This window comes from Rhipicephalus microplus, unplaced genomic scaffold (assembly GCF_043290135.1).
Source record: "Rhipicephalus microplus isolate Deutch F79 unplaced genomic scaffold, USDA_Rmic scaffold_12, whole genome shotgun sequence".
Classification (NCBI taxonomy): domain Eukaryota; kingdom Metazoa; phylum Arthropoda; class Arachnida; order Ixodida; family Ixodidae; genus Rhipicephalus; species Rhipicephalus microplus.
Genome location: NW_027464585.1, coordinates 23,845,970 through 23,871,170, shown reverse-complemented (window position 1 = coordinate 23,871,170; position 25,201 = coordinate 23,845,970). Strand labels below are relative to the sequence as shown.

General features: G+C 43.5%; 1 protein-coding gene across 3 annotated transcripts in view; it reads left to right on the top strand.

Moving 5' to 3' along the window:
- The first annotated feature begins 3,963 nt into the window (after positions 1 to 3,963).
- LOC119166698 (uncharacterized) overlaps positions 3,964 to 25,201 on the top strand; it is a 133,047-nt gene continuing 111,809 nt past the window's right edge. For all 3 annotated transcript variants that reach the window (XM_075882411.1, XM_075882413.1, XM_075882412.1), the window contains exon 1: positions 3,964 to 4,063. In XM_075882411.1, the coding sequence (XP_075738526.1) occupies positions 4,042 to 4,063 (22 nt within the window). In that variant the 5' untranslated portion in view covers positions 3,964 to 4,041. The remainder of the gene's footprint in view (positions 4,064 to 25,201) is intronic.

Here is a 25,201-nt window from a genome sequence, read left to right as displayed (position 1 = left end):
TGTCAGAGTAGACAACAATGTCATCGAAGTAATTCGTAACGTTCTGCAAACGGTATTTTGCCAATATGAATTTGACAGCCCGTTCGAAGGTGGCCGGAGCATTCCGAAGACCAAAAGGCATGACGAGCCACTCGTAGTGACCGGTACGTGTGAGAAACGCCGTTTTGAGAATGTCATCAGGGTGAATCTTCACGTGCCAGTAACCTGACGTTATGTCTAACGTCTAGAAGTACGTAGATTTCCGCAGAGTATCGAGAACGTCATCGATGCGAGGGATGGGCTGATAACCAGGCGCCGTAAAGTCGTTCAGCTTGCGGTAGTCGATGCAGAAGCGCGTGCGTCCTTCCCCTTTTTTCTCTGCCAGAAGTGCCGGCGCAGCGTATGGGGAGGTAGATAGCCGTATGACACCTTGCTTGAGAAGCTCGTTGATCTGTCTGTCCATTTCAACGCTGTCGGTTTCTGAGCATCGATAGGGAGCTCTACGAATGGGAACATTGTTGGTGAGATGAATTCGATGCATTTCGTCATTGATGCACCCAAGGTCTGTCTGTGACTTGGAAAAAATGTCATCATACTTGTGGATAAGCTGCTTCAGTGCCAACTGTTGAGTTTTATTTAGATGTAGTACATCGCGAACTTCAACACCTTGCAAAGACGCACCCATGTTAGCCGTGGTGTGGTTTTGTGTATGAGAATGGAGGATGTCTTTCCCTTGGCGTAGAGTCATGGTGTCAAGGTCTAGCGACAAGTTAAAGAGGCAAGCACTATCCAAGCCAAGAAGTAAGTTGCTCTTTATGCCATGTAGAACATGAGCCTGAATATGAGCCTGAATATGAACATGAGCCTCTTGTCACTTTTGCTCTCTGTAACTTTGGATTAACGCGATCCAATGTTTTGGTAGATGATGTGACTTGTTGAACTGAGATTCATTAATTGCTCATTATTTGCAGGTGAAGCGCCTTCAGCACTGCTTTGCTGATGCAGGTAATCGTAGCTCCGGTATCAAGAGTAGCGCTCACAGGGTACCGGTTAATGAGGGCATAAAACTGAATTACAGGAACTCTTGGCCGCCCTCCTCGTTTTCCTGGTTGGTGGAGAGGGCGGAAGTGCTTGCGCGTCGTGGGCATTCATTATGCCAGTGCATCTGTCGGGGTAAGCCATCCATCGCGCAGTGTTTGCACTCACGCACGGGTGTTCGCAACGGGGTATTACGTGGACGCTGACTAGTTCTGTCCTTTGTTACGTTAATCTGTGTATTCCGAGCTGGTGGAAAGCGATGTAACTTCACTCTCTGCATGGTTGACTCTACCCGAAGTGCAGCTGTAAGTCATGCCTCTGGTGCAGACGAGGTAAATCCAGCAAGCGCCATCTCCGTATGCGCAGGAAGGCCGTCGATGAGCCCTGATATAAGGTGCGTGTCCTTTAGGTCGGCGAGGCGTCCGAGGGACATTTTTTCATTATAGTATTCCTTCAAACTCTGGCCTGTTCGCAACCGGCAATCAATGAATTGGCGAAAAGAATCAACGACGCCGCTCGTAAAGCGTTCCTTCATGCGTTCACATAAGCTCTTCCAAGTCGCGTCTGTGTCGAAAACCTCGGTGAGAAACCATCGGAAAACCTCACCTTCAAGGTAATCGGAGAAGTAGAACAGCTTGTCTCACTCGTCCATGCTGCGGCCACAGTCCTCACCTTAAAGAGCCGGAGCCACTTGTCAAAGAGGACGTCCGTAGATGCTCCCGAGTACTTCTGGATGTTGATGACTTTCTTAGATGTCGCCATGACGAAGGGCACGGTAGATCGTGTCGACTAGTGTGACGCACGAGACGTGATGGCTGTACAATGAATCATTTATTTGTCTTCGTCTTCCTCCTTCTCTACCATTCCACCACACCGTTCTCGTGTGGTTTGTCACATGAATGCGCATCTATCTATATGAAAATGCAAGAAAGAAAAAAGAATCCTGAAAAAGACGCCTGCGCACGGAATCGAACGTGAAACCTCCGAGTTGCGAATGCAACGCGTTAACCACTTAGACACAAAGAAGCACGTTTTCCAACGTCCAAACTACAAGCTATTTATATCTACCCCTTACCGCTGGTGATGGGCATCTCAGGGGAGGGGAAACTATTGTGTTTTCAGCATTACCAGCAATATGGCGCAATGAGCGCATGGCGGCGCGTGCTGCCATCTCCCACGCGTACTATGCCCCGCAGACAAGAGAAGGTGGACGCTCGCTCGCGCGCCTTTACCTCGCGATGGGGAGGATCGTACGTCTTGGCTAGCCTGTGGCTTTCACCGGAACAATTAATTCTGTTGTAGCTGCCGGGCGCCCAAATGTCCCTGCAATCGTTGCACAGTCTCCGTTTGCAAAAAAAGAGCGCTGAAACACGTTGGTGGGCTAGTTGGCTTGCATGAAGTGTTAGTAAGCGCGAACAGACAAGGACGTAGAAGAGTAGAGACACGGACAGAGCACTACTTTCAACTAATGTTTTATTTTTGCACCAACCGATAAATATATACCGACCGAGCAGAAATAGAAAGAACACAGAAAACATTTCATGGATTCACATTGTTGAATCGAGTAAGTGTACATTGCATTATCACGAAATTAAAAAAATTGACGTCACTGCGTCACCGGGCACAGGCAACCACTTTGCGTCTACTTCAAACAAACACGTATCCTTCACCTGCCCACTTTAACCTCATATTCCCGAACGTGTTCACGACCTCCCACTGCCGGTGCTGCGGCACTCACCCAGCTACGCTTCCGCACATGCTGTGGGATTGACCGGCACAGTACAGAAACACTAACTCCACGACCCTTTCGTCGAAGCCCCATGAGGCTCTGTGGAGCCCCGCTCTTTACGACCAAACCTGGGCAACCCAGCACACCCGTGAGGCAGCGTCGAGGCAAGCCCTTGACGTCCCCTCATGGGAGGCTTAGGCCCGGCCAACTAAACCTGCTGGTTTCTTATAACAAAGTTTATTCCTTCTCCTCCTGCGTCAAATCAAGATAATGTAGCATTTTTTGAGAAAGCGATACGGACAGTTGGCTAACGCACATGTCTGATATATCAATTTCATACGCCTCCACAGTCTCCTTTGTTATGTTTGTAGGTTCCTTAAATAAGATTGCCGTTCTTTCAAACAAGGGCTTGCATCCACTATCTCGGCAATGAATGCGCAAATGACCTGAGATATCTTTCGTGACATTATAATGATACTCTTTCAATCGTTGATTCATGCATCAGCCGGTCTGACCAACATACGTTCTTCCACAGGAAGGCAGAATAGCATAAACAACATCGCAATTTCAGTTTACAAAAAGTGTTCTATGATTTACGAGGCAAGATTTTGCACTGTTACAACGTAAAGTGACGAGTCGACACAAGTGTTGTAGACGTTCGGGAGCTCAAAAGATCACATCCACCATGACTTTCCCGCGATCCTTCTGAGATTGTGTGAAACACCACGCAAGTATTGCATGACGGCCACTTTTTTTGCTGTATGATCACTATTGTCTTTAGGTGGGCGTTTTAGCTTCCTCCTCAAGCCCTTTGTGACCGAGCTCAGCACACATACTGGGTAACCTGACTCTGCCAAGCGCTTGCCTTGGTTCAGAAACTGCCTTCAACCTTGTGGTTGCCGGACTCCATAAGAAAGTTACTAAAACACACTTAATAAAATTATGGGGGTGCTACAGACACTAGCAAGAAAAAAGGGAGACAGGATGGAGCGCCAGACTTTCAACTCGTTTATTTTCCTCGCATCACCCAAATATATATGCTTCAACAATGAGCACAATGAGGGGACGCAGCACAAGCGACTGTCACTTCACACACACAAAAACGTAAACAGAAGAAAGCTGTCGCACAACGCTATCTAGAAACAGGTCTTCCTTCTTGTACAAAGTGATCGATGGGACACTGACGCATTCGTTTCCCTTCCTTTGTATGTGGTATGCCTCCAGTACTTCACGTGCTAACGTATCCCCGCTTCGTCCTGACACACTTGTCTCTGGGAATAGTGGTGTGCAGCCGCATGAAGCACAATGTAACAGCAGGTATGAAACCAATCCATTCTTAATTGATAAGATATGCTCCCCAATGTGATCATTAACACATAATCCAGTTTGGTCAATGTACACCTTGCCACAGCTCGACGGAATCGAGTAAACAACGCCCATTATGCAACGCAAAACTTGCCGGGCGTGCTTCTTTTCGCATGAAAGGTTAGCTTTCTGCGAACAAATGCGGGCACAGAGCTTCGACATCTTGTTGGGTGCCGAAAAGACCCCTATAACATCATGCCTGTTTGCAACTTTGTTCAAATGACGGGCAATTTTGTGTTTGTAAAAGCAGAACCAGTGGTTTCTTTTAATGCACCGTCTCGGACACTCTGCTGCAGCCTTCAAGCTTCCTGAGCAGAGTTTCAGACACACTGGCAAGGTGTATGCTGGCCAAACAGGACGCTGTGGTAATGATCGCCTTATGCGCTTGTTCTTCTCTGGTGTTTTTTCTCGCACCATAAGCTGCGTTAAGTTTAAGGTAACGGCAAGAAGACAATTTGAGAAGAGAGAGAGAAAGAATATCAAAAAGGTGGGGAGGTTAACTAGATTTGGTTCAGTTTGCTTCCCTACATGGTTGAGAGGGAAATGACGAAGAAAAGAGAGAGAGGAAGAGATACACATTGCACTTGACACACACAACACACACACAGTTCAGGTTTTACTGGCGGTCGCACAGTGATGTTGCCCTCAAGAATTGTAAGAGGGCTCGTGTGGCTTTTTAGGCTGAAGTACTTGAAGGTCACGCACACAAGATCTTCTCCAGAGCAAAGGGTCAATCATGAAGTACCTTAGAGCACACTGCAGAGTCCAGCGATATTCTTCAAAATATGGACAATGGCACAGGACATAGTCGAGAGCTTCTACGCAATAGAAGTTATTACAGTTGGGGGAGTGATCCATACTAATGCAATACCTGAATGCATTGGTGAAGGCGATGCCGACCCAACACCAACCCAACATTGTAGCGTCCTGTCGCGAAGTCTTTGATGGCACCTGTAATTGGAGTAATCAAATGAGGTTCTGCGGCTGTCGAGTGGAGTTCAGTGGAAGATTCCGATGCATAAGTGTGGCATTATGCACGATGTGGCGATGTTTTCTTGCGGCGTCCACCGTCAACAGGGGAATGAGCAGTGTGGGCGCTCCGTCGTTGGCACATCGGGCAGCGTAGTCGGCAAAGTGGTTGCCGCCAATCCCACAATCACCCGGCTGTCATTTAAAGGATGTCATGTCCTTTTGGTTAGGGGCGCGATGACAGATTTTATTGATTTCAGACACCGTCTGATGATAGTTGCCGCGTCGTAGACTTCGCTGAACATAACCCACTGAACATAGCCAGTCACTGAACATAGCCCGCTTACCAGGGTATTCTCGCACAACAAATATAATTGTACCTTGAAGGGCAACGAGCTCGGAGCCCATTGATGTTGCGATGTGTGAAGCCTTCAAATTTACGGTGATTGACCGAGATGCGATTACAAAGGCGCCCGTCGAAGTTCGCGAGACTGAACCGTCCGCATAAGTATGAGTTCGGTGTGCATACTATACGGGCAAAAGGTCCAATGAGATCTGCTCGAAGACTGCAGATCATAGGATAGCCTTTTTGTATATCTTCAGCACTTCAAGGTATGAGGGCGTCTTAGCAGGCAACACTCTGTGCATAGCGGTATGGTTGCGGGTAAGAACCTCCAGGAGATTGTATGCTGGTTAGCCGGAACCACTCTGGAGAACTCCGGCTTTGGTCTTTCTAGTGGCAGGCTAGCAAAGTGGTATAAAATCAGTCTGGATATATGGCGAATGTGTCCGAAAGTGTGTCGACAGTTATATGTGCCGTATTCGGGTTGTTTTTAGCAATGGCTATTGTTGCGACCGTGTTAGCAACCTAGGTAATCCCAAGCATGTGCGAAAAACTTGTCCTTGAATGCTCTGTAGGACCCGGATGTTAGTTTCCCCGGCTTTTGAAAGCACGGGTGTGCTATGCCACAAAGATCTCAAGAAGAGCGGTCCGTACAGTTCAAGCATGGCTGACACGAATGTGGCCCAAGTTTTCCCGGCGAGAAATTTCAATGCATGGGCGATAGAGATGACCCTTTTCTTCACGTGCGAGATGTGTACTCTCCGCGAAAGAGCTCCGTCTATAACGATGCCCAGGAATCGATGACATCTCGTATACGAAATTATGACATTCTCGGCGGAAACGGGACACCAGAACATCGGCTGGTAAATTAAAGGAACTAAGGCGCATTTCTTGGGGGAAATTTTGAACACTTGAGCACGGAGATACTTCGACATTATTGTCGCTGCTTTTTAGAGCCTTGACTTACCTGGGCTTGCGTCACTGCGGAAGCCCAGATGCACATATCATCAGCGTACACAGAAAGGTTGACAGATTGAAGCAGAGCTCGGGCAAGTCCAATAGTCGTGATGTTAAACAAAGTATGACTGAGAACCCCCCCCCCCCCTGTGGGACGCCACACAAAAGGTGTAATGGCCTATGGTGCAGCCTTCTGCAGTGTGCATGAAGAATCATCTCCTCAATAAGTAGCTCCGAATTCATTGAAACATTGCCCCGCTGGTTTGAGTGTTTTTCAAGGCATCGAGAATGGCGTCGTACATCACGTTGTCGTAGGCCCCTTCCACTTCGAGGAGCAAAGCAACGGATATGCGCTTGAGATATTTATGTTTTTGCACAAAGGTCTTAAGGTAGATTCCATTGTCTCTAAAAGGCGTCTGAGGACCATCCTTTCTATTACTTTTCCTACGCAGCTAGACAACACAATAGGTCGGTATGATGCCAGGTCAAGTGGATACATTCCAGGCTTCATAACCGTAACCAAGTGGCTGGATTTCCACTTATTTAGAGCGACGCCGTCAGTTCGTGACCGGTAGTAGCATTCCAGGAGCTGATCTCGACCACATCTTCCACGATGGCATAAAGCAGCATATGTGATGCCGTACAGTCCAGGTGACGATGAAAGCCTGCAGGTAGCTAGGGCTGTGTCCAGTTTCTCAAGTGAGAAAAGCACATTCACTTCAGGAATAGTCTCACCTGTCGCCAAGCCTCTCCTTTTAGCATCACCCCAGGAAGGCTCCAGGCCACAGAAAAGGCGTGATACTTCCAGTGGTAGGTTAGCATTTTTCACCGAAAAGGCATAAAGCCTGGCTTTGCTTGTCACATCAACAATCAAACTAATGCACGCCTGTCTCTAACAGCCAGGGAACGGAAAAAAAGCCCGATGTACTTGAAATATACTGCAAAATAATGGCTACTTGGGCTGGTTGGTATTGCATTTCGGTAAGAAATATACTTTTTGGTGCGCAGGGTACGTTTCAGAATGAATACACACAGTACAAAGAGCACGCTCACCACCCATTTATTGCACAGAAGGCGGAAATATACACTCTAAGAAAAAAAGAAATAAAAGGGGTAGGGAGGTCATTCCTTTTGCGGATCAACTGATATGCTACAGCTATTCGTCCTTTTGGGGACTAACTGTAAGAGGATTAACAGTTAGTTCTTGAAGTATTAACTACAATTGGACTAAGGGTTGTTTCTGAAAGGACTAATGATTACTCCTGCAAGGACTAACAGCTGCTTTTCGGAGGTGGTTCCTAACAGAGCAGATGTTACTCTCGTACGCACTAACTGTTAATCCCAAGAAATCATTCCTAGGAGAGGGAATGTTACTCCTTCTGAATAGACTGTTAATTCATTTGAACAGTTTTTAGGGACTAATAATATATCCACTATTCAATCACCTCGCCATCTTCCCCAGACTGACATGAGAGCTCACGTCAGCTGCGCCTTGCTCAGAAAAACAATTGTGAATGTTTGTTGGAACAAAACACAGTGGTCTAGTGGCTAAGGTACTCAGCTACTGACCCGCAGGTCGCGGGTTCAAATCCCGGCTGCGGCGGCTGCACTTCCGATGGAGGCGGAAATGTTGTAGGCCCGTGTGCTCAGATTTGGGTGCACGTTAAAGAACCCCGGGTGGTCGAAATTTCCGGAGCCCTCCACTACGGCGTCTCTCATAATCATATAGTGGTTTTGGACGTTAAACCCCACATATCAATCAAATAATTTGTCGGAACAAAAATTTGCAGAGACCAATTCAAAGCTAGAAACATTTATTTTCCACAAACAGTGCGTCATGTGAACCAGCGGTGTTCGCCGTCGGCTGCTGTCCCCCCTTATCTGCGAAAAACAGAACGAAGTTTTTCTATAAAAATAAACTAGCTAGAAGACCACGACTTGAATGCCTAATTTCCAATAATTGGACAGTCGGACGCTCATAAACCGTGCTAAAACCGTCCCGCACAGTGCTTTTTCAGCTCTTACAATATTTATTATTTAACGTGACAAGGTGACGAAAAAGAAAACTTGCCTTGAAAATTGACAGACGCACGTGATATACCGAACCAGGTAATGCAGAACATGATGATCACACTTCAAGGTGACGGCGTCCATTCTTGAAGCTTTCCTCAAAAGAAGCCGCGAAAGAGCCTTTCATGTAAGCGGAGGTGTCCATTTCTTCGCAGGAAAGTTTTTGGGTGTTCAGTACATAAAACAGCTGTTACGAAGAAACACACATACACGCGCGTCCTCAGTTCCAGCACGCGTGACGAAGCGTGTTTTTCATGGCTACGTTGATAGCCTCTGAAGAGGCACTCGACTTCCAGAAAACCAGAAAAAAAACGCCATGTCTGCGCGGAAAGCGCAGCACAGTGACAGCGAAAGATTGATGATGATGATGATGATGATGATGATGATGATGATGATGATGATGATGATGATGATGATGATGATGATGATGATGATGATGATGATGATGATGCCTCCACTATGGTTCTTGCCCACGCACGGGGATTGGCCGAGAATCGAGGATATGAAATTGAAGGCCTTTAAATGCTACCTAATCCTAACAGGAGGAGAATAGAGTACACGTAAATACTGATAAGAGTGCAATATATTTTTTGCCATTTCGACCAGACAGAATAATATATATCTTGAATTGAAATTGCAGTAATTTTGAACACCTTTGAAATTGCTCTCTATAATTTGCCTAATAGTATTATAATAATAAATATACAAATAGGAATTTAGAGGCGCATACATTTTGTTTCATGAAGATAACTGCAAACGGCATCAAAGGCATTCCTGTGGCTGTAGCCCAGGACCGAAGCACCAAAGGAGAGTATATTCTCAAAGGTGCAGGGCAGCCCAAGGTTAGCAAATGGCATGACAAGGAGACGTTTTCTTAATTATATCTAACGGCGACATGACAAAAATGATGGTCTATTGATTCCAGATCTGTACAAAAGCTGCATAGGGAGATACTCCCAGACCAGCCCTGTATGAGTATAGATTTAAAGGGGGCAAATGACATCGCAATCTTGTTAGAATGACTTCCAGGTGTCTATTATGACATCAGTTGGAGTTCCGTCGATATTTCAAATATTTAAATTTAGTGCATGGTGTTACTGATGCTATGGCATCAGCCCTGAGTGAACATTTTCAATATTTTATCACCGTTATAGTGGACAGCACCGGAAGCACAGTAAGTATCGTGCCATTTAATATCATTCGAGCTAACGAGTCCGCCATTTCTTTTAACTTTAACTTGCAATGTCCAGGTACCCATAATAATTTTAAGATCCTCAGCTGTGGAGAAATTAGCGCAGAAATGTCCTTAAGGCATCTAATTGAGATGAAGCTGTCAGTGGCATACATACGGACATGGAGTCTGTTTATTATTATAGCAGTGTAGGTGTCCAAAGTTAGTTTTTGTAGTGCTAGAACATTTGCCAAAAGTTCTGCTTCAAAAATAGGTGTGAAGTCTGGCAGTCTTACTGAAAACGAACAGTCAAGTGAAGAAGAGTAAATACCTACTCCTGCCTTTTCGTCTATTACTGAAGCATCAGCGGTTCTTACACTATTTGTTTCCACGTGTGCAAGGTAATCCTTCAAATGGCTATTTAGGACCCTTTGTGATTAAAATTTAGGCTTAGAGGGAAAAATCCCATCATGTTTTATGAAAAGATTTTGATCTGGCACGTTTGCTCCTGGTATATCTGGAATTTTCACGTTTATTTTGTCGAGTTGCTTCTGAACAAAATTAATTTGTTGTGTATGAAAACGTGGCCAATGAGCAAGAAAAAAATAGTCTGGGTCGTTGATGAATACACATGCTGATCGTCCTAACAAATACCTATAAAATTTCGCGCAGGCCTGAACCATCAGGATAAGGAATCGACAAAGCAAGGTTGGTAAGCGCGCCTCCTGATACAAAATATTGTTTGCAACAAACTTAGAGAGCCCTAGGCATAGTCTCAGGGCCCCACGCTCCAAAACAATTAAAGGTTTAAGTTTATAAGCTGAGCCACCTGAGAATAACACGCATCGAAAGTCTAGTATTGTATATACATTTATAAATCATAGCCAGAGTGTCCCTGCATAGAAACTGCTGGTCAATCTGTGAATCATACCTAAGGCACGTTGTGCCTCAGGTTCTATACTCTCTAGTCCAGTTTATTTATCATAAAAATCATTCCCAAACATTTAAGCGAATCAACTTGCGATAGGCCCTTCTTTAAATTGAGATATGATCTGTTCACAGAAATATCAACATTGCACTTTTGTTTACATTTAGTGACATGCATATTGTCTTTAGCCACCCATCTAGCATAATCATATACCTCTGAAATTTTCGATATAGGGAGTAAATGTCAATCTCTGCTGCAAAAAAGGCAATGTCATCAGCATACACATATACATGCACATCCTGGCTGTAAGGGATTGAACTCATTAAGATGTTGAATAATATTGGAGACAAAGCAGCTCCTTGAGGAACTCCGCGAGTTTGTTTAGATTTAGTCGAAGCGCAGCCATTTTTAAAGCAACAGAATTCTCTTACCCTTAAAAATTCTCCCAGCCAAGCAATAATGTAATTTGGGAAATTCTGGTTTAGCAGTATCTCCAATATCACAAAAAATTCCACACTGTCATACGCTTTGGCTATGTCCAAAGTCACTAGAGCTGCATGTTGCCTTCATCTGCGAGCAAGTTGGTACGGCTTTCTAAATCAGCGTGAGCACACCATATTGAACACTGTTCGCTGAAGCCAATTTGAGTAGGGTCTACAAATTATTTTCCGTCATCCAGCCTGTCATTCTCTTATGAAGCACCCTCTCAAAAAGCTTTACCATATTAGAAGTAAAGGAAATCGGTCGTATTTTCTTTATCATCATCATCATCATCATCATCAGCCTGACTACGTCCACTGCAGGACAAAGGCCTCTCTCATGTTCCACCAGTTAACCCGGTCCTGTGCTTGCTGCTGCCCATTTATACCCGCAAACTTCTTAATCTCATCTGCCCACCTAACCTTCTGTCTCCCCCTAACCCGCTTCCCTTCTCTGGGAATCCAGTTAGTTACCCTTAATGACCAGCGGTTATCCTGTCTACGCGCTACATGCCCGGCCCATGTCCATTTCCTCTTCTTTATTTGAACTATGATATAATTAACCCCCGTTTGTCCCCTAATCCACTCTGCTCTCTTCTTGTCTCTTAAGGTTACACCTACCATTTTCTTTCCATTGCGCGCTGCGTCGTCCTCAATTTAAGCTGAACCCTCTTTGTAAGTCTCCAGATTTCTGCTCCGTAGCTAAGTACCGGCAAGATACAGCTGTTATATACCTTCCTCTTGAGGAATAGTGGCAATCTACCTGTCATAATTTGAGAGTGCTTGCCGAATGTGCTCCACCCCATTCTTATTCTTCTAGTTACTTCAATCTCGTGGTTCGGCTCTGCGGTTATTACCTGCCCTAAGTAGACATAGTCTTTCACAACTTCAAGTGCACTATTACCTATCTCGAAGCGCTGCTCCTTTCCGAGGTTGTTGTACATTACTTTCGTTTTCTGCAGATTAATTTTAAGACCCACCTTTCTGCTCTCCTTGTCTAAGTCCGTAATCATGAGTTGCAATTCGTCCCCTGAGTTACTCAGCAATGCAATGTCATCGGCGAAGCGCAGGTTACTAAGGTATTCTCCATTAACACTTATCCCTAACTGTTCCCATTCTAGGCCTCTGAAAACCTCCTGTAAGCACGCAGTAAACAGCATTGGGGAGATGGCGTCCCCCTGCCTTACACCTTTCTTGATTGGTATTCTCTTGCTTTCTTTATGAAGCACTAAGGTAGCAGTTGATCCCTAGTATACTTCTTCCAGAATGTTTATATATACTTCTTCTACGCCCTGATTCCGCAGTGTCTGCATGACGGCTGATATTTCTACTGAATCAAACGCCTTCTCGTAATCTATGAAGGCTATGTATAGTGGTTGGTTATACTCTGAGCATTTCTCTATTACCTGATTGATAGTATGAATGCGGTCAATTGTTGAGTAGCCTGTTCGAAATCCTGCTTGTTCCTTTGATTGATTGAATTCTAATGTTTTCTTTACTCTGTTAGCAATTACCTTTGTAAATATCTTGTACACTACAGAGAGCAATCTGATCGGCCTATAATTCTTCAAGTCCTTGTCATCTCCTTTCTTATGTATTAAGATGATGTTAGCGTTCTTCCAAGACTCTGGTACTCTTCCCGCCAGGAGACACCTCGTAAAAGGGGTGGCTAGTTTTTCTAACACAATCTGTCCTCCATCTTTCAGCAGATCTGATGTTACCTGATCCTCACCAGCAAATTTGCTTCTTTGCATGCTCTCCAAAGCTTTTCTGATTTCTTCTATCATTACTGGTGGGGTGTCATCTCGGTTACTGCTAGTTCTTATAGTACTAAGGTCGTGGTTGTTTCGGCTACTGTACAGATCTCTGTAAAACTCTTCCGCTATTTAACTATCCTATCCATATTGGTAGTTATTTTGCCTTCTTTGTCCCTTAGTGCATACATCCGACTTTTGCCTATCCCAAGTTTCCTCTTCACTGCTTTGACGCTTCCTCCGTTTTTCAGAGCTTGTTCAATTCTCTCCATGTTATACCTTCTTACATAGCATACTTTCCGTCTATTAATCAACTTCGAAAGCTCTGCCAGTTCTATTTTGTCTGTTGTACTTGACACTTTCATGATTTGACCCTTCTTAATTAGGTTCTTCGTTTCCTGGGAAAGCTTGCCAGTGTCCTGTCTAACCACCCTGCCTCCAACTTCCACTGCACACTCCGTAATGATACTCGTCAGATTATTATTCATTGTATCTACGCTAAGGCTGGTTTCCTCACTAAGAGCCGAGTACCTGTTCTGCAGCGACACTCTGAAGTCCTGTACTTTCCCTCTCAGTGCTAGCTGATTGATTGGCTTCTTGCGCATCAGTTTCTGTCGTTCCTTCTTCAAGTCTAGGCAAATTCGAGACCGTACCATTCTATGGTCACTGCATCGTACCTCGCCAACCACTTCCACATCCTGCACGATTCCTGGATGTGCAGTCATTAAAAAGTCTATTTCGTTCTTATTTTCGCCATTAGGGCTCCTCCATGTCCACTTGCGGTTTTCTCGTTTTCGGTAGAAGGTATTCAATATCCGCAAATTATTGCGTTCTGCGAATTCTACTAGTAGCTCTCCTCTGGCGTTTCTAGTGCCGATGCCATAATCTCCTACTGCCTGGTCTACAGCCTGCTTCTTCCCTACCTTTGCATTAAAGTCGCCCATCAATATAGTATACACTGTTTTTACCTTACTCATTGCCGATTCCACGTCTTCATAGAAGCTTACAACTGAAGCGTCATCATGGCTGGATGTAGGCTCGTAAGCCTGTACTACCTTCATCTTATACCTTTTGTTCAGTTTAATTACAATACCTACCACCCTTTCATTAATGCTATAGTATTGCTCTATGTTGCCAGCTATGTTTCTGTGAATTAGGAACCCCACTCCCAGTTCTCTTCTGTCTGCCAAGCCCCAATAGCAATGGACGTGCCCATTCTGTAGCACAGTATAGGCCTCATCTGTTCTCCTAACCTCACTTAGCCCTATTATATCCCATTTACCACCCTCTAGCTCCTCGAATGGTACAGCTAGACTTCCCTCACTAGATAAGGTTCTAGCGTTAAACGTTGCCAAGTTCAGGTTCATATGGCGGCCTGTCCGGATCCAGAGATTCTTAGCACCCTCTGCTGCGTTGCAGATCTGACCGCCACCGTGGTCAGTTGCTTCGCAGCTGCTGGGGACTGAGGGCCGTGAGTTATTTTGACGTATGCATGTGGGAGGTAGTGGCCAGATACTGCACCAGGGTGGCCAATCCTTCTCTGGTGAGGGAGTGCGTTCCCGGCGGTGGTTACCGGTCAGGCCGCACCCCAGGCCTCTTAATGCAGTTCCATCAACACGCGGATTTTTTTTATCTGTTTGGGAACTGCGCGGCACCAGGATTTGAACCACGGACCTCTTGCATGCGAGGCGGATGCTCTAACCACTACGCCATCGCCGCACCTTTTCTAATTAATTAGTTCTTACCAAATATCCATGCACTTTATGGAGTCAAACGCGGCAGGTTTAACCACAAACTAAAGAAAGGCTTTTCATTCCAGTGCAAAAAAAAGGTTACGAGATTTGACACGCCAACACTAAAATACGATCCTTGAGAAGTAAATGAAAGTCTGTAGGTATATATAAGTCCAGTAAACAGCTGGATTTGTGCATTACATTTCATGTATGTATGCAAATGTAAGAAAAGCAGGAGACATCAAAAAGATAGTGTAGCCATTTGTAATTGCACTTTTTAGTGACATCTAAAGTGCTTTCACGCTGCATAGGGTTAATCGATGCATAGCCAAACAAAGCAGGGCGGCATACTGTAAAACAATTAAGGAGAACTTAGAAAGGGCACCAGACTCTGAAGAATAGCATGAGCAGCCTAAATCTTGTTTCTTCTGTATTGGAATTATTTTGCTAATTTCCAATCGTATGGAGTCCAAACGTGTCTTAACGAATATTTTACAGTGTTCAGGAGGTCCCCTAACAATAAGATAAATAATAATTATATTATGGCAGCTGTAAATCCGTCTTGACCGGGAGCTGATGAGAGTAAATTCCGAACATTCTGAGCTAATTCTTCCAGTGTAACTCTAGTAAAATTCGTTATTACCATGGGAGGCCTTGGATTATACAACTTGCTCGATGTGAATCGACACTCTAGTTTTTTTTGATCTGATTCCCGAAGATTTCTTCATATCATCGGGCGACATGATTTTCTAGTCTGCATTGGTTGGAGATGGCAGAACTTTACGCGATCTGAGGAACCTAAACGGGGCACTTTTGTTCTTAGGGTTAGAAAGAAAGTGATAATAATTTATATCATATTCATTTTTAGCTAAAGAAACTGTGCTTAAATTTTGCAGCATAAAACTTGTATTTGGACTAACTACGTGGACACTGATTGTACAAAAGTTTTTTTTTCCACGTGGCCTGTCGTCGTCGGTAATTCCGTGCACACTCAGGATTCCACCACGGACTCTGATTTGTGCTGTTTGCAGACTTAACTACGAATTCAGCTTTTTCATAAGTTCTTTTGAGCAACGTACATTGTCTCATAGCTTTTGCGTCTTCCGTCTCTTCAGAATGAATGGTCAAGGCAGATTCTAGATTTTGTTTAAATTTTATATAGTTTATGCATACTCGTTTCTGACTGCAAGATGGTGTTGTAGGACAAACAATACAGATATTTGAAAATTTTCTTGAAGCGCACTAAAACACCAACGGACAGAAAAGGTTGACAAGGACAGGCTGTCCGTCCGTTTTCAGTGCGCTTCAACAAAATTTTCCAATTATTACCGCAATCCTGATGACCCAACCTGCCATCTTGCTGCAATATAAAGTATTACTGGCAAGTGATCGCTGTTGGTGGCACAATTCAAGACAGTCCAAGGCGAACTAGTGAGGTAAGAACTAACAAAACTTAAATTCAATGCTGAGCGAGACATGCCACTAATAAAAGTAAGTGTTGGGGAATTGAGGAACGATAAATCGTTATCTGCTGTCCACTCCCACAATCGTTGACCACAACCATCAGTTCGAAATCTCCCACCAGACTTTCATTTCTACAACGAGATGTCAGTGCAACGTCCAAACATCGTGTGCCTAGAACCCTTGTAGGGAAATATGCATTGACTAGTAAGAAAGGCAGGGAACCTGTCAAAGTGATTTTCAGGGCGAAAGTTTCGCTTTCCTGTTACTTGTGCTTATACGCAGTTTCAGCCTTTAGACTTACTTTATTATTAATAAAATATGCCGTATATCCACCTTTGGGTGGACGGTCCAGACGGGAAGATTTATATTTAATTGAAAGGTCTGATGTGTTGAAAGCCAGGTTTCTTGTAATGCTATTATATCTGGATTGAATTTCGATGCTAAGAATGATAAATCAGTTACTGCTGACTGAATTGATCGGTAATTTCAGTGAAGAATTTCAAGCGGCCCTATGGTTAGGCTAAAGTAGTTTCGGTGACTGCCTCATTTAGGATACTTTCTTTTAGAAAGTCGGCTTTAGATGGGCTGTTCTTTTGGTATTTCGTGAACTTTGAGGGGCTAGGCTGAGTACCTTTTTTTGCTTAAAGGGGATCTTGAGCACTTTAGTGATCAAGGGTCCATCTCCATTTCATTTGATACCGACATGTCTTCCCCGGTAGCTTTGCTTTGACCTAGTGTGCGTTAAGCAGATGCACTCTCGACTTGAGCACCCTGTGACGAGGTATCTGAGACTACCTATTTCGAAGGTCTTTTACTTTCGCTGTTGTGAGTAGGTGGGCTGAGATTTTCAGCTTTGCCCAGTAATTGGGCCATCTGGTACGTGATTATATGGGCCAATGTCTCATAAAGGCTTCCAGCTAGGCGTTCCGTCGCCTTTTTCATTGCTTTATCAATTGATTCCGCAATAGAAGCAGAGAGCGACCCTTCCATTGCTGGTACATGACGAACTGTAATGCTAGCATAATCCAAGTTTCGTGCTTGAATTTCAGCTACTGTTTCCTTACGAGAGCATCGCCTACGTTCAGCTTTTTCAAGAATTTGAAGTTCACGAGCCTTTGCAGGACAGTTTGAAAAGTCTGCAGCATGAGCTCCCTGACATAAGCAACACTCTTCATTGTTACCTTAACACTCTTTAGAATCGTGCCCTTTTCCACATACTCTGCACCTGACTGCAAACCTGCAATCTTCTAGAGTGTGTCCATAACGCCAGCACTTAACGCATTGGAGAGGGCGAGGCGAAAAAGGTTCGACTTGGTAAATGATAGGCCATGCTTTATTTCTGATGGATGAATTGCTCCCGCAAATGTCACCATGATGGACTCAGTTGGTATTTTCTGTATGTCAGCAACACATGCGCACCGATAAACTGAAATAAGACCTGCTGGTGAAAAGAGTACTATAGTTTCAGTTAGTGTCATGTTGACGTCAACGCCACTACTTAGACCTCTGGAACATGCTAAATGAGGTAAAATAAACGCACTGACTGGAATAGATGTGAACATCTTGCAGTTCAGAAGATCTTGTACGCAGGACTGGTCAGGGGAAAAACAAAGTACACCCCCTTTGCCGAACTGGTGGACCTCGGTGATGGTCTGGATGTGGGCCGTCGCTGATCGCAACTCCGTTTGTATCGCCTTCGGGTTATTCATCCAAATGATGCCCTCATTGGTAGGAACTAGCGCCACAGGAACAGACGATGTGCCGTTGCGCAAGAAAACATCCACTAGCAGCTTTCGCGGAGGAATGGACGCAGAGCAGGAGAAAGTTCCTCGTCCCGGCGACGAATAGGGCATTCTGTCTGGTTCAAACTGCACACAAAATGTTTCTCGACCAACTATTGCACTCTAATGAACTAGGAAATCCCTATAAAATAAAGCACTACTGAATCCTTGGCCAAGATCCCTCGTTAAAGCCACGTTCTCGCCCGTTGTCGTTTCTTCTCAGTTGAAAGCTAGAACAACGACCTTTGAGAGCCTTGCTTGTTTGTTTGTTTGCTTGTTTTTTGTTTGTTTGTTTTTTGTTTGTTTGTTTGTTTGTTTGTTTGTTTGTTTGTTTGTTTGTTTCTCTAGGCTCATGGCTCACACCCACTCAGAGAATTTGGCCAAAAAAGCGTAGCGCATTTTTTTCTGTGAGCATTATAACTATGTGTGATGAATTAGTAATATAATAATAATAATGTAGGCAAAACCACATAAAAAGAAAGCAAACGAAAAAAGAAAAAAAATGGAAAAGTCAAGCTGAGAAAGTTTTGAGATTTCAGCAGCTGTGATTACCACTCAGCTGCGTTTACTTAACCTCACCATTTAGAACATTTTTCTTGGGAGGGGGGGGGGGTAATAAATATATTAAATATTTCATTGAAGATCACAAAGGTATACGTATGGATGCTTGAATGTAATTGCAAATGGCATTGAAAGCATTCCTGTGGCAAAGTCCCAAAAGTGAGGCACCAAAGCTTAGTGCAGTGTCTGCGGTCAATCTAATGCCTATTTTCAGAAATGGAATAACTAGAAGCCTTTTTCTGGGTATAGCGTATCGACGACAATACAAAAAGTAATGTTCTATTGATTCCCTTTCTCCGCAAAGCTGCGCAGATGGGTGATATTGTCTGACCAGCTCTGTGTAGATACAGGTTTAGGGCGGGGGACACGACAGCGGAATTTAGTAATGAAAACGTTCAGCTTTCTGTACTGGCTACAGTAGAGTCGCCATGGAAAGTTGAGGTGGTTATATTCTGTTCATGTAGCTACTTTTTCCACCATATCTGTGCAGATTGCTGATTTTCAATATCATATTGCTGTAGCATATCCAACATCTGGCAGTATGTTTAAAATTGAGCCATCAAGTGCGGCTCGTGCTAAGGAGTCGGCCAGTTCATTTAATCTTATTCCACAGTGTCCCGGAACCCATAGTTGCCTCAGGAGTCTTAACTGCGTTGGTACTAATGTTCTGAATGTCCTTACAATTCGAGAGTTCTCAGAAGCTGTCAGAGCTGCACAACCTAAAAGAAAATCCGTCATTACGACTGCGTTGTTTTCATTTGGCAGAAGTTTTTGAAGAGCTCAAATCACCGCCATGAGCTCAACTCCAAAAACTGGAGTAAAATCACGCAGTCCTACTGAGAAGCACCAGTCAAGCGAATCAGAGGCAATACCTACACCTGCCTTTTGATTATTTACTGGAGCAACTGTGGCTATTATATTTTTAGTTTCTGCATGCTCCAAGTAATCTAATAATACTGTATTTGAAAATTTCAGAGATTGTAACTTGGCGTATCATTATGTTCAATTGAAACATGACAATTCGAGCCATTAGTCTCAATTACATTTGTAATGTTCACATTTATACTTTGTAAATTTTTTTGTACAAACATTATCTGGGTTGTATGAAACTGGGGCTAATGAGAAAGAAAGAAGGCATCTGGGTTTGCGATAAAAGCATATTGAGATTTTCTCGCCAGTAAGCTATAAAATTTTAAAAATGCTTGTGCTGTCAAAATCCGAAATCGACAAAGTAGTGTGCAGGCGCGCTTCCTGGTACAGTACGTTGATAGCCACAAACCTAGGAAGTCCCAGACACATTCGCAGTGCTTGTCTCTCCAAGACAACTAGAGATTTTCTTTTATGAGCAGGGCCACCCGAGAATAGCATGCGTCCGAATTCCATGATGAGGCGCGTGTATATCTTGTACAACATTATCAAGGTGTGCCTCCGTAACCCATGTTTTCGTCTACATAGCTTGTGCAGTAAGCCTGAGGCCCGTTGTTCCTTGGTAGTTATATACTCTATGTGTGAACTCCAGTTATGTTTGTCATTATTAATGATTCCAAAATATTTTATAGAGACCACTTGCTGGATCGGTTCTTGTTTATATAGAATTGAATTTGAAATCGGATCTGCAAGCGGAAACACCAAAAGTGCACTTTTGTTGACATTTAACGATAATGAAATTGACTGCAACCAAATTTCTAACATGTTAATGTATCTTTGTAATTTAAGGTATAGTGAGTAAATATCACAGTCAGCTGCAAAGAATGCGATGTCATCAGCATAAATGTAGACAGTAACTTCTTGATCTGTTGGAATTGTACTCATTAAAGCAATAAATAATACTGGAGATAACACTGCTCCTTGGGTAACTCTACGCGTTTGTTAATATGTAGATGAGGAACATCCATCCTTGACGCAGTAAACTTCTCTGGATTTTAAAAACTCTGCCATCCACTCAATAAAATTTTGTGGGAAATTCAATCTCTTCAGCGTATTTAACCAAATTAAGTGCTCCACCCTGTCATACGCCTTGGCTATGTGAAGCGTTGCTAAAGCTGCGTATTGCCTTCTTATTCGAGCTAGCTGTATTCGGCTCTCTAAATCAGCATGGGCACACCAAATAGAAAAATCACTACAAAAGTCGATTTGGTTCTTTTTTTTTAATAAATTGTCTGCCATCCAGATACTTAATCGGCTATGTAGTATCATCTCTACTAGTTTGACCATGTTAAATGTTAGAGAGATGGGTCTGATATTAGCTACTGTTAATCTAACACCTGGATTTTTTAGCATAGGAATGACCATAGCTAACTTCCAATCCTGTGGCACCCATGCGTTTTTAAGGAGTAGATTATAACATTGGCGACGTCACTAGGAAATAAGTTGACTGGAACTTTAATCATGGTTACTATGATTCCATCTGGGCCAGGAGACGCTAATGGTAAATGTGCTTTCAGAGCCTTTTCTACGTTTTATTCTTCTCCTCTTCTCATGGCTCTTACCCAAAGCAGGGGATCGGCCAATTATTAGGTGAATTTGTTTTTTAAGTATTCCTTCGCGATACCTCTCGTATAAGCTAGGGATTGGTAATACAACAAACTTAATTACTGAATACTGGTATTTACATGTTTCAAAGGATGAAGAACTTAACTCAATATTTTTTATGCTGATAAATTCCTATATGGCGTAATAGAACAACCCCGTGACCATAGCCCAGAATAGATGCATGAAATGATAGAACAACTGATTTGGATATTTCCAAACCCAAGTTTTGTTGAGATGGTGTTATGAATCTTCCCCTCACTGGCATGTACCGGCAATAGGATATAAAGCAAGAACAGATTGTTTCCTTCTCCTTAGAGAAAAGTCAATGAGGAGACAGCACTTGACTTGCTCTATGCAGGTAAAAGTTGAGGGAGGTAACGCGGCAGCGAAGTTTGGTTAAGGCCACTTCAGGTATTCTCGACCGCGATAACTCACTGTTCCAGGGTAATAATAGGTGCTTAAAGTTTGGAGAAGCTGTCAAGACAGTGTCTGATAAGCCTTTTTTTGAAATTTAGCGTGAATAATTATGCAACTCTAATGTATGCTGTCAGTGGGAAATCCGGAATGACTGGCACCAAAAGCTCCACCTTTGCTAAAGAATCAGCGCTTTCGTTTAAAAACGCAACCTGTCCCTGTACCCAGTATAAGTGAAGACATTGAAGGTGCGCGGGAACTGGTATTCTGAAAAGCTTTAGAAGATGTGTTTCACCAGATGCAGAGAGAGAAGAACACACAGATAATGAGTCCGTAATCATAGCTGCTACTGTATTAAACTGGGTAAATTTTGGAGAGCTCATAATATGGTTATAAATACAGCTATAGAAACTGAGATAAGCGACGAAAGTCATAAAGAAAAATACTACTCAGTTTGAGGGCAGAATATTTCTATGCCAGCTTTTTCCTCAGTTTTTGATACATCTGTTGCATTAACCACATTTGTTGGGCAGATTATTTATATGCTCTTGTAACAGACCATTGAAAATTACTTGAAGTACGTACTAACTTCGCGTGGTTAGGAAAAATATCGTAATAAACAATGTCTGTGAATTTGAGTTGCATAGTCAAAGAACGTACATGACGAATTTGTACCTTTAGGGTGTCGAGTAATGTTTGTACGAATAATATTTGTGGCTTTCGGAATCTAGACCAGCGCTCGAGAAAAAATAAATCGGGATTGGAGACAAAACTCTTTGAAGATCATTAGACAGTCGTTGGGTAACTGCTGCAAGCTCACTTGCCTGATACCCACTACGGCAGTCATAATAAATATTAGACACTCATAGGGCAACTGCTGCAAGCACACTTACTTGATACCGACTGCGGCATTTATAATAAATAATAGACACTCATCGGGCAACTGCTGCATGCACACTTGCTCGATACCCGCTACGGCAATTATAATAAAAATTTTAGGCTAGTAGACCGGCATTCGCTATAAATTTTCGTTATTCTCATAAGAAGCGTGGTATCCACAAAACACTTGTAAAGAACTTTGTGCCAATTGTTCATGCTGTGGCTGATGACAATGAGGAATTATGACAGAAGTGGCTAGGCGCCACAGTTAATAGATGCAAAAGAACAAGCTTTTGTAATGGGTTGGAGGATCGGATGACCCACTCGTTACATTATTCACATTGTACGACCACTGGTCATTCTTTCGCTGTTTTAAAAGGCTTTATAAGTCATATTAACACGAATGCTTTACCTACACCGAGCCTGCCTAAGGCAAGTTGCCAACAAGTCTCAAGTACCGGCGTGGCTCAGTGGCAGAGTACTGGGCTGGCACACAGCGTACCCGTGTTCCAGCTCCACTGTGTCGTGAGTGCTAGTTTTTTTTTCTAATTTCGTGCGGTGTAGTTACGGATGCCTGCAGCTGCAGCGGTGGCGGACAACTGTCATATCTCATCATCATCATCATCAGCATCATCATCATCATCAGCCTGACTACGTCCACTGCAGGACAAAGGCCTCTCCCATGTTCCGCCAGTTAACCCGGTCCTGTGCTTGCTGCTGCCAAGTTATACCCGCGAACTTCTTAATCTCATCTGCCCACCTAACCTCCCACATGCATACGTCATATCTCACGTGACCCGAGATATGATCTCATAACATGTTTCGCTGTAAAGATATCACCACAGGTGACGAACACGAGCCGCACTTTCAACTACACTGACTGTGACTAATTCCAAAAAAGTCCATTGCAAATGGATACAAATCATCATCATCATCATCTTCTTCTTCTTCATCAGCCTGACTACGTCCACTGCAGGCTAAAGGCCTCTCCCATGTTCCGCCAGGCAACTCGCTCCTGTTCTTGCTGCTGCTAATTTATTCCCGCAAACTTCTTAATTTCATCTGCCCACCTAAACTTCTGTCTCCCCGCAACCCGCTTGCCTTCTCTGGGAATCCAGTCAGTGACCCTCAATGACCAGCAGTTATCCTGTCTACGCACTACATGCCCGGCCCTTGTCCCTTTCTTTTTCGTGATTTGAACTATGATATCCTTAACCACCGTTTCTTCCCTAATCCACTCTGCTCTCTTCTTGTCTCTTAAAGTTACACCTACCATTTTTCTTTCTATTGCTTGCTGCGTCGTCCTCAATTTAAGCTGAACCCTCTTTGTAAGTCTTCGGGTTTTTGCTCCAAAGCTAAGTACCGGCAAGATGCAGCTGTTTGATACCTCCCTCTAGAGAAATAGTGGCAATCTACCTGTTATGATTTCAGAGTGCTTGCCAAGTGTGCTCCACCCCATTCTTATTATTCTAGCTACTTCAATTTCGTGGTTCGGCTCCGCGGTTATTAACTGCCCTAAGTAGACATAGTCTTTTACAACTTCATGTGGACTATTACCTATCTCAAAGCGCTGCTCTCTTCCGAGGTTGTTGTACATTACTTTTGTTTTCTGCAGATTAAATTTAAGGCCCACTTTTCCGCTCTCCTTGTCTAACTCCGTAATCATGAGTTGCAATTCGTCACCTGAGTTACTCAGAAATGCAATGCCATTGGCGAAGCGCAGGTTACTAAGGTATTCTCCATTAACTCTTATCCCTAACTGTTCCCATTTTAGGCCTCTGAAAACCTCCTGTAAGCACGCGGTAAACAGCATAGGGGAGATTGTATCCCTCTGCCTTACACCCGTTTTGAATGGTATTCTGTTGCTTTCTTTATGAAGCAATATGGTAGCAGTTGATCCCCTGTAGATTTCTTCCATGATGTTTACATATACTTCATCTACGCCCTGATTCCGCAGTGTCTGCATGACTGCTGATATTTCTAATCAATCAAACGCCTTCTCTTATTCTATGAAAGCTATGTATAGTGGCTGGGCATATTCCGCGCATTTCTCTATTACCTGATTGATGGTATGAATGTGGTCGATTGTTGAGTAGCCTGTTCGAAATCCTGTTTGTTCCTTTGGTTGATTCAATTATAATGTTTTCTTAACTCTGTTAGCAATTACCTTTGTAAATAGCCGTTTATACTACGGAGAGCAAGCTGATCGGCCTGTAATTAGTCAAGTCCTTGTCATCTCCTTTCTTTTGTATAAAGATGATGTTAGCATTCTTCCAAGACTCTGGTACTCTTCCCGTCAAGAGTCACCTCGTAAACAGGGTGGCTATTTTTTCTAACACAATCTGTCCTCCATTTTTCAGCAGATCTTATGTTACCTGACCCTCACCAGCAGCTTTACCTCTTTGCATGCTCTCCAAAGCTTTTCTGACTTCTTCCATTATTACTGGTGGGGTGTCATCTGGGTTACTGCTAGTTCCTATAGTATTAAGGTCGGGGTCGTCCTGGCTACTGAACAGGTCTCAGTAAAACTCCTCTGCTATTTTAACTATCCTATCCATATTGGTAATTATTTTGCTTTCTTTGTTCCTTAGTGCATACATACGATTTCTGCCTATCCCACGTTTCCTCTTCAGTGCTTTGATGCTTCCTCTGTTTTTCAGAGTGTGTTCAATTCTCTTCATGTGATACTTTGTTGCATCAAATACTTTACGCTTATTAATCGACTTCCAAAGCTTTGCCAGTTCTATTTTATCTGTTGTACTTGATACTTTCGTGCTTTTGCACTTTTTAATAAGGTTGTTCGTTTCCTGGGACAGCTTGCAGGTGTCCTCTCTAAGCACTGTACCTCCAACTTCCACTGCACACTCCGTAATGATACTCGTCAGATTGTCATTCATTGCGTCAACGCTAAGGCTAGTTTCCTACATAAGAGTAGATTACCTGTTATGAAGTGAGACTGAATTTCTCTACTTTTCCTTTCAGTGCTAGCTCGTTGATTTGCTTCTTGGGTACCAGTTTCTGTCGTTCTTTTTTCAAGTCTAGGTGAATTCGAGAC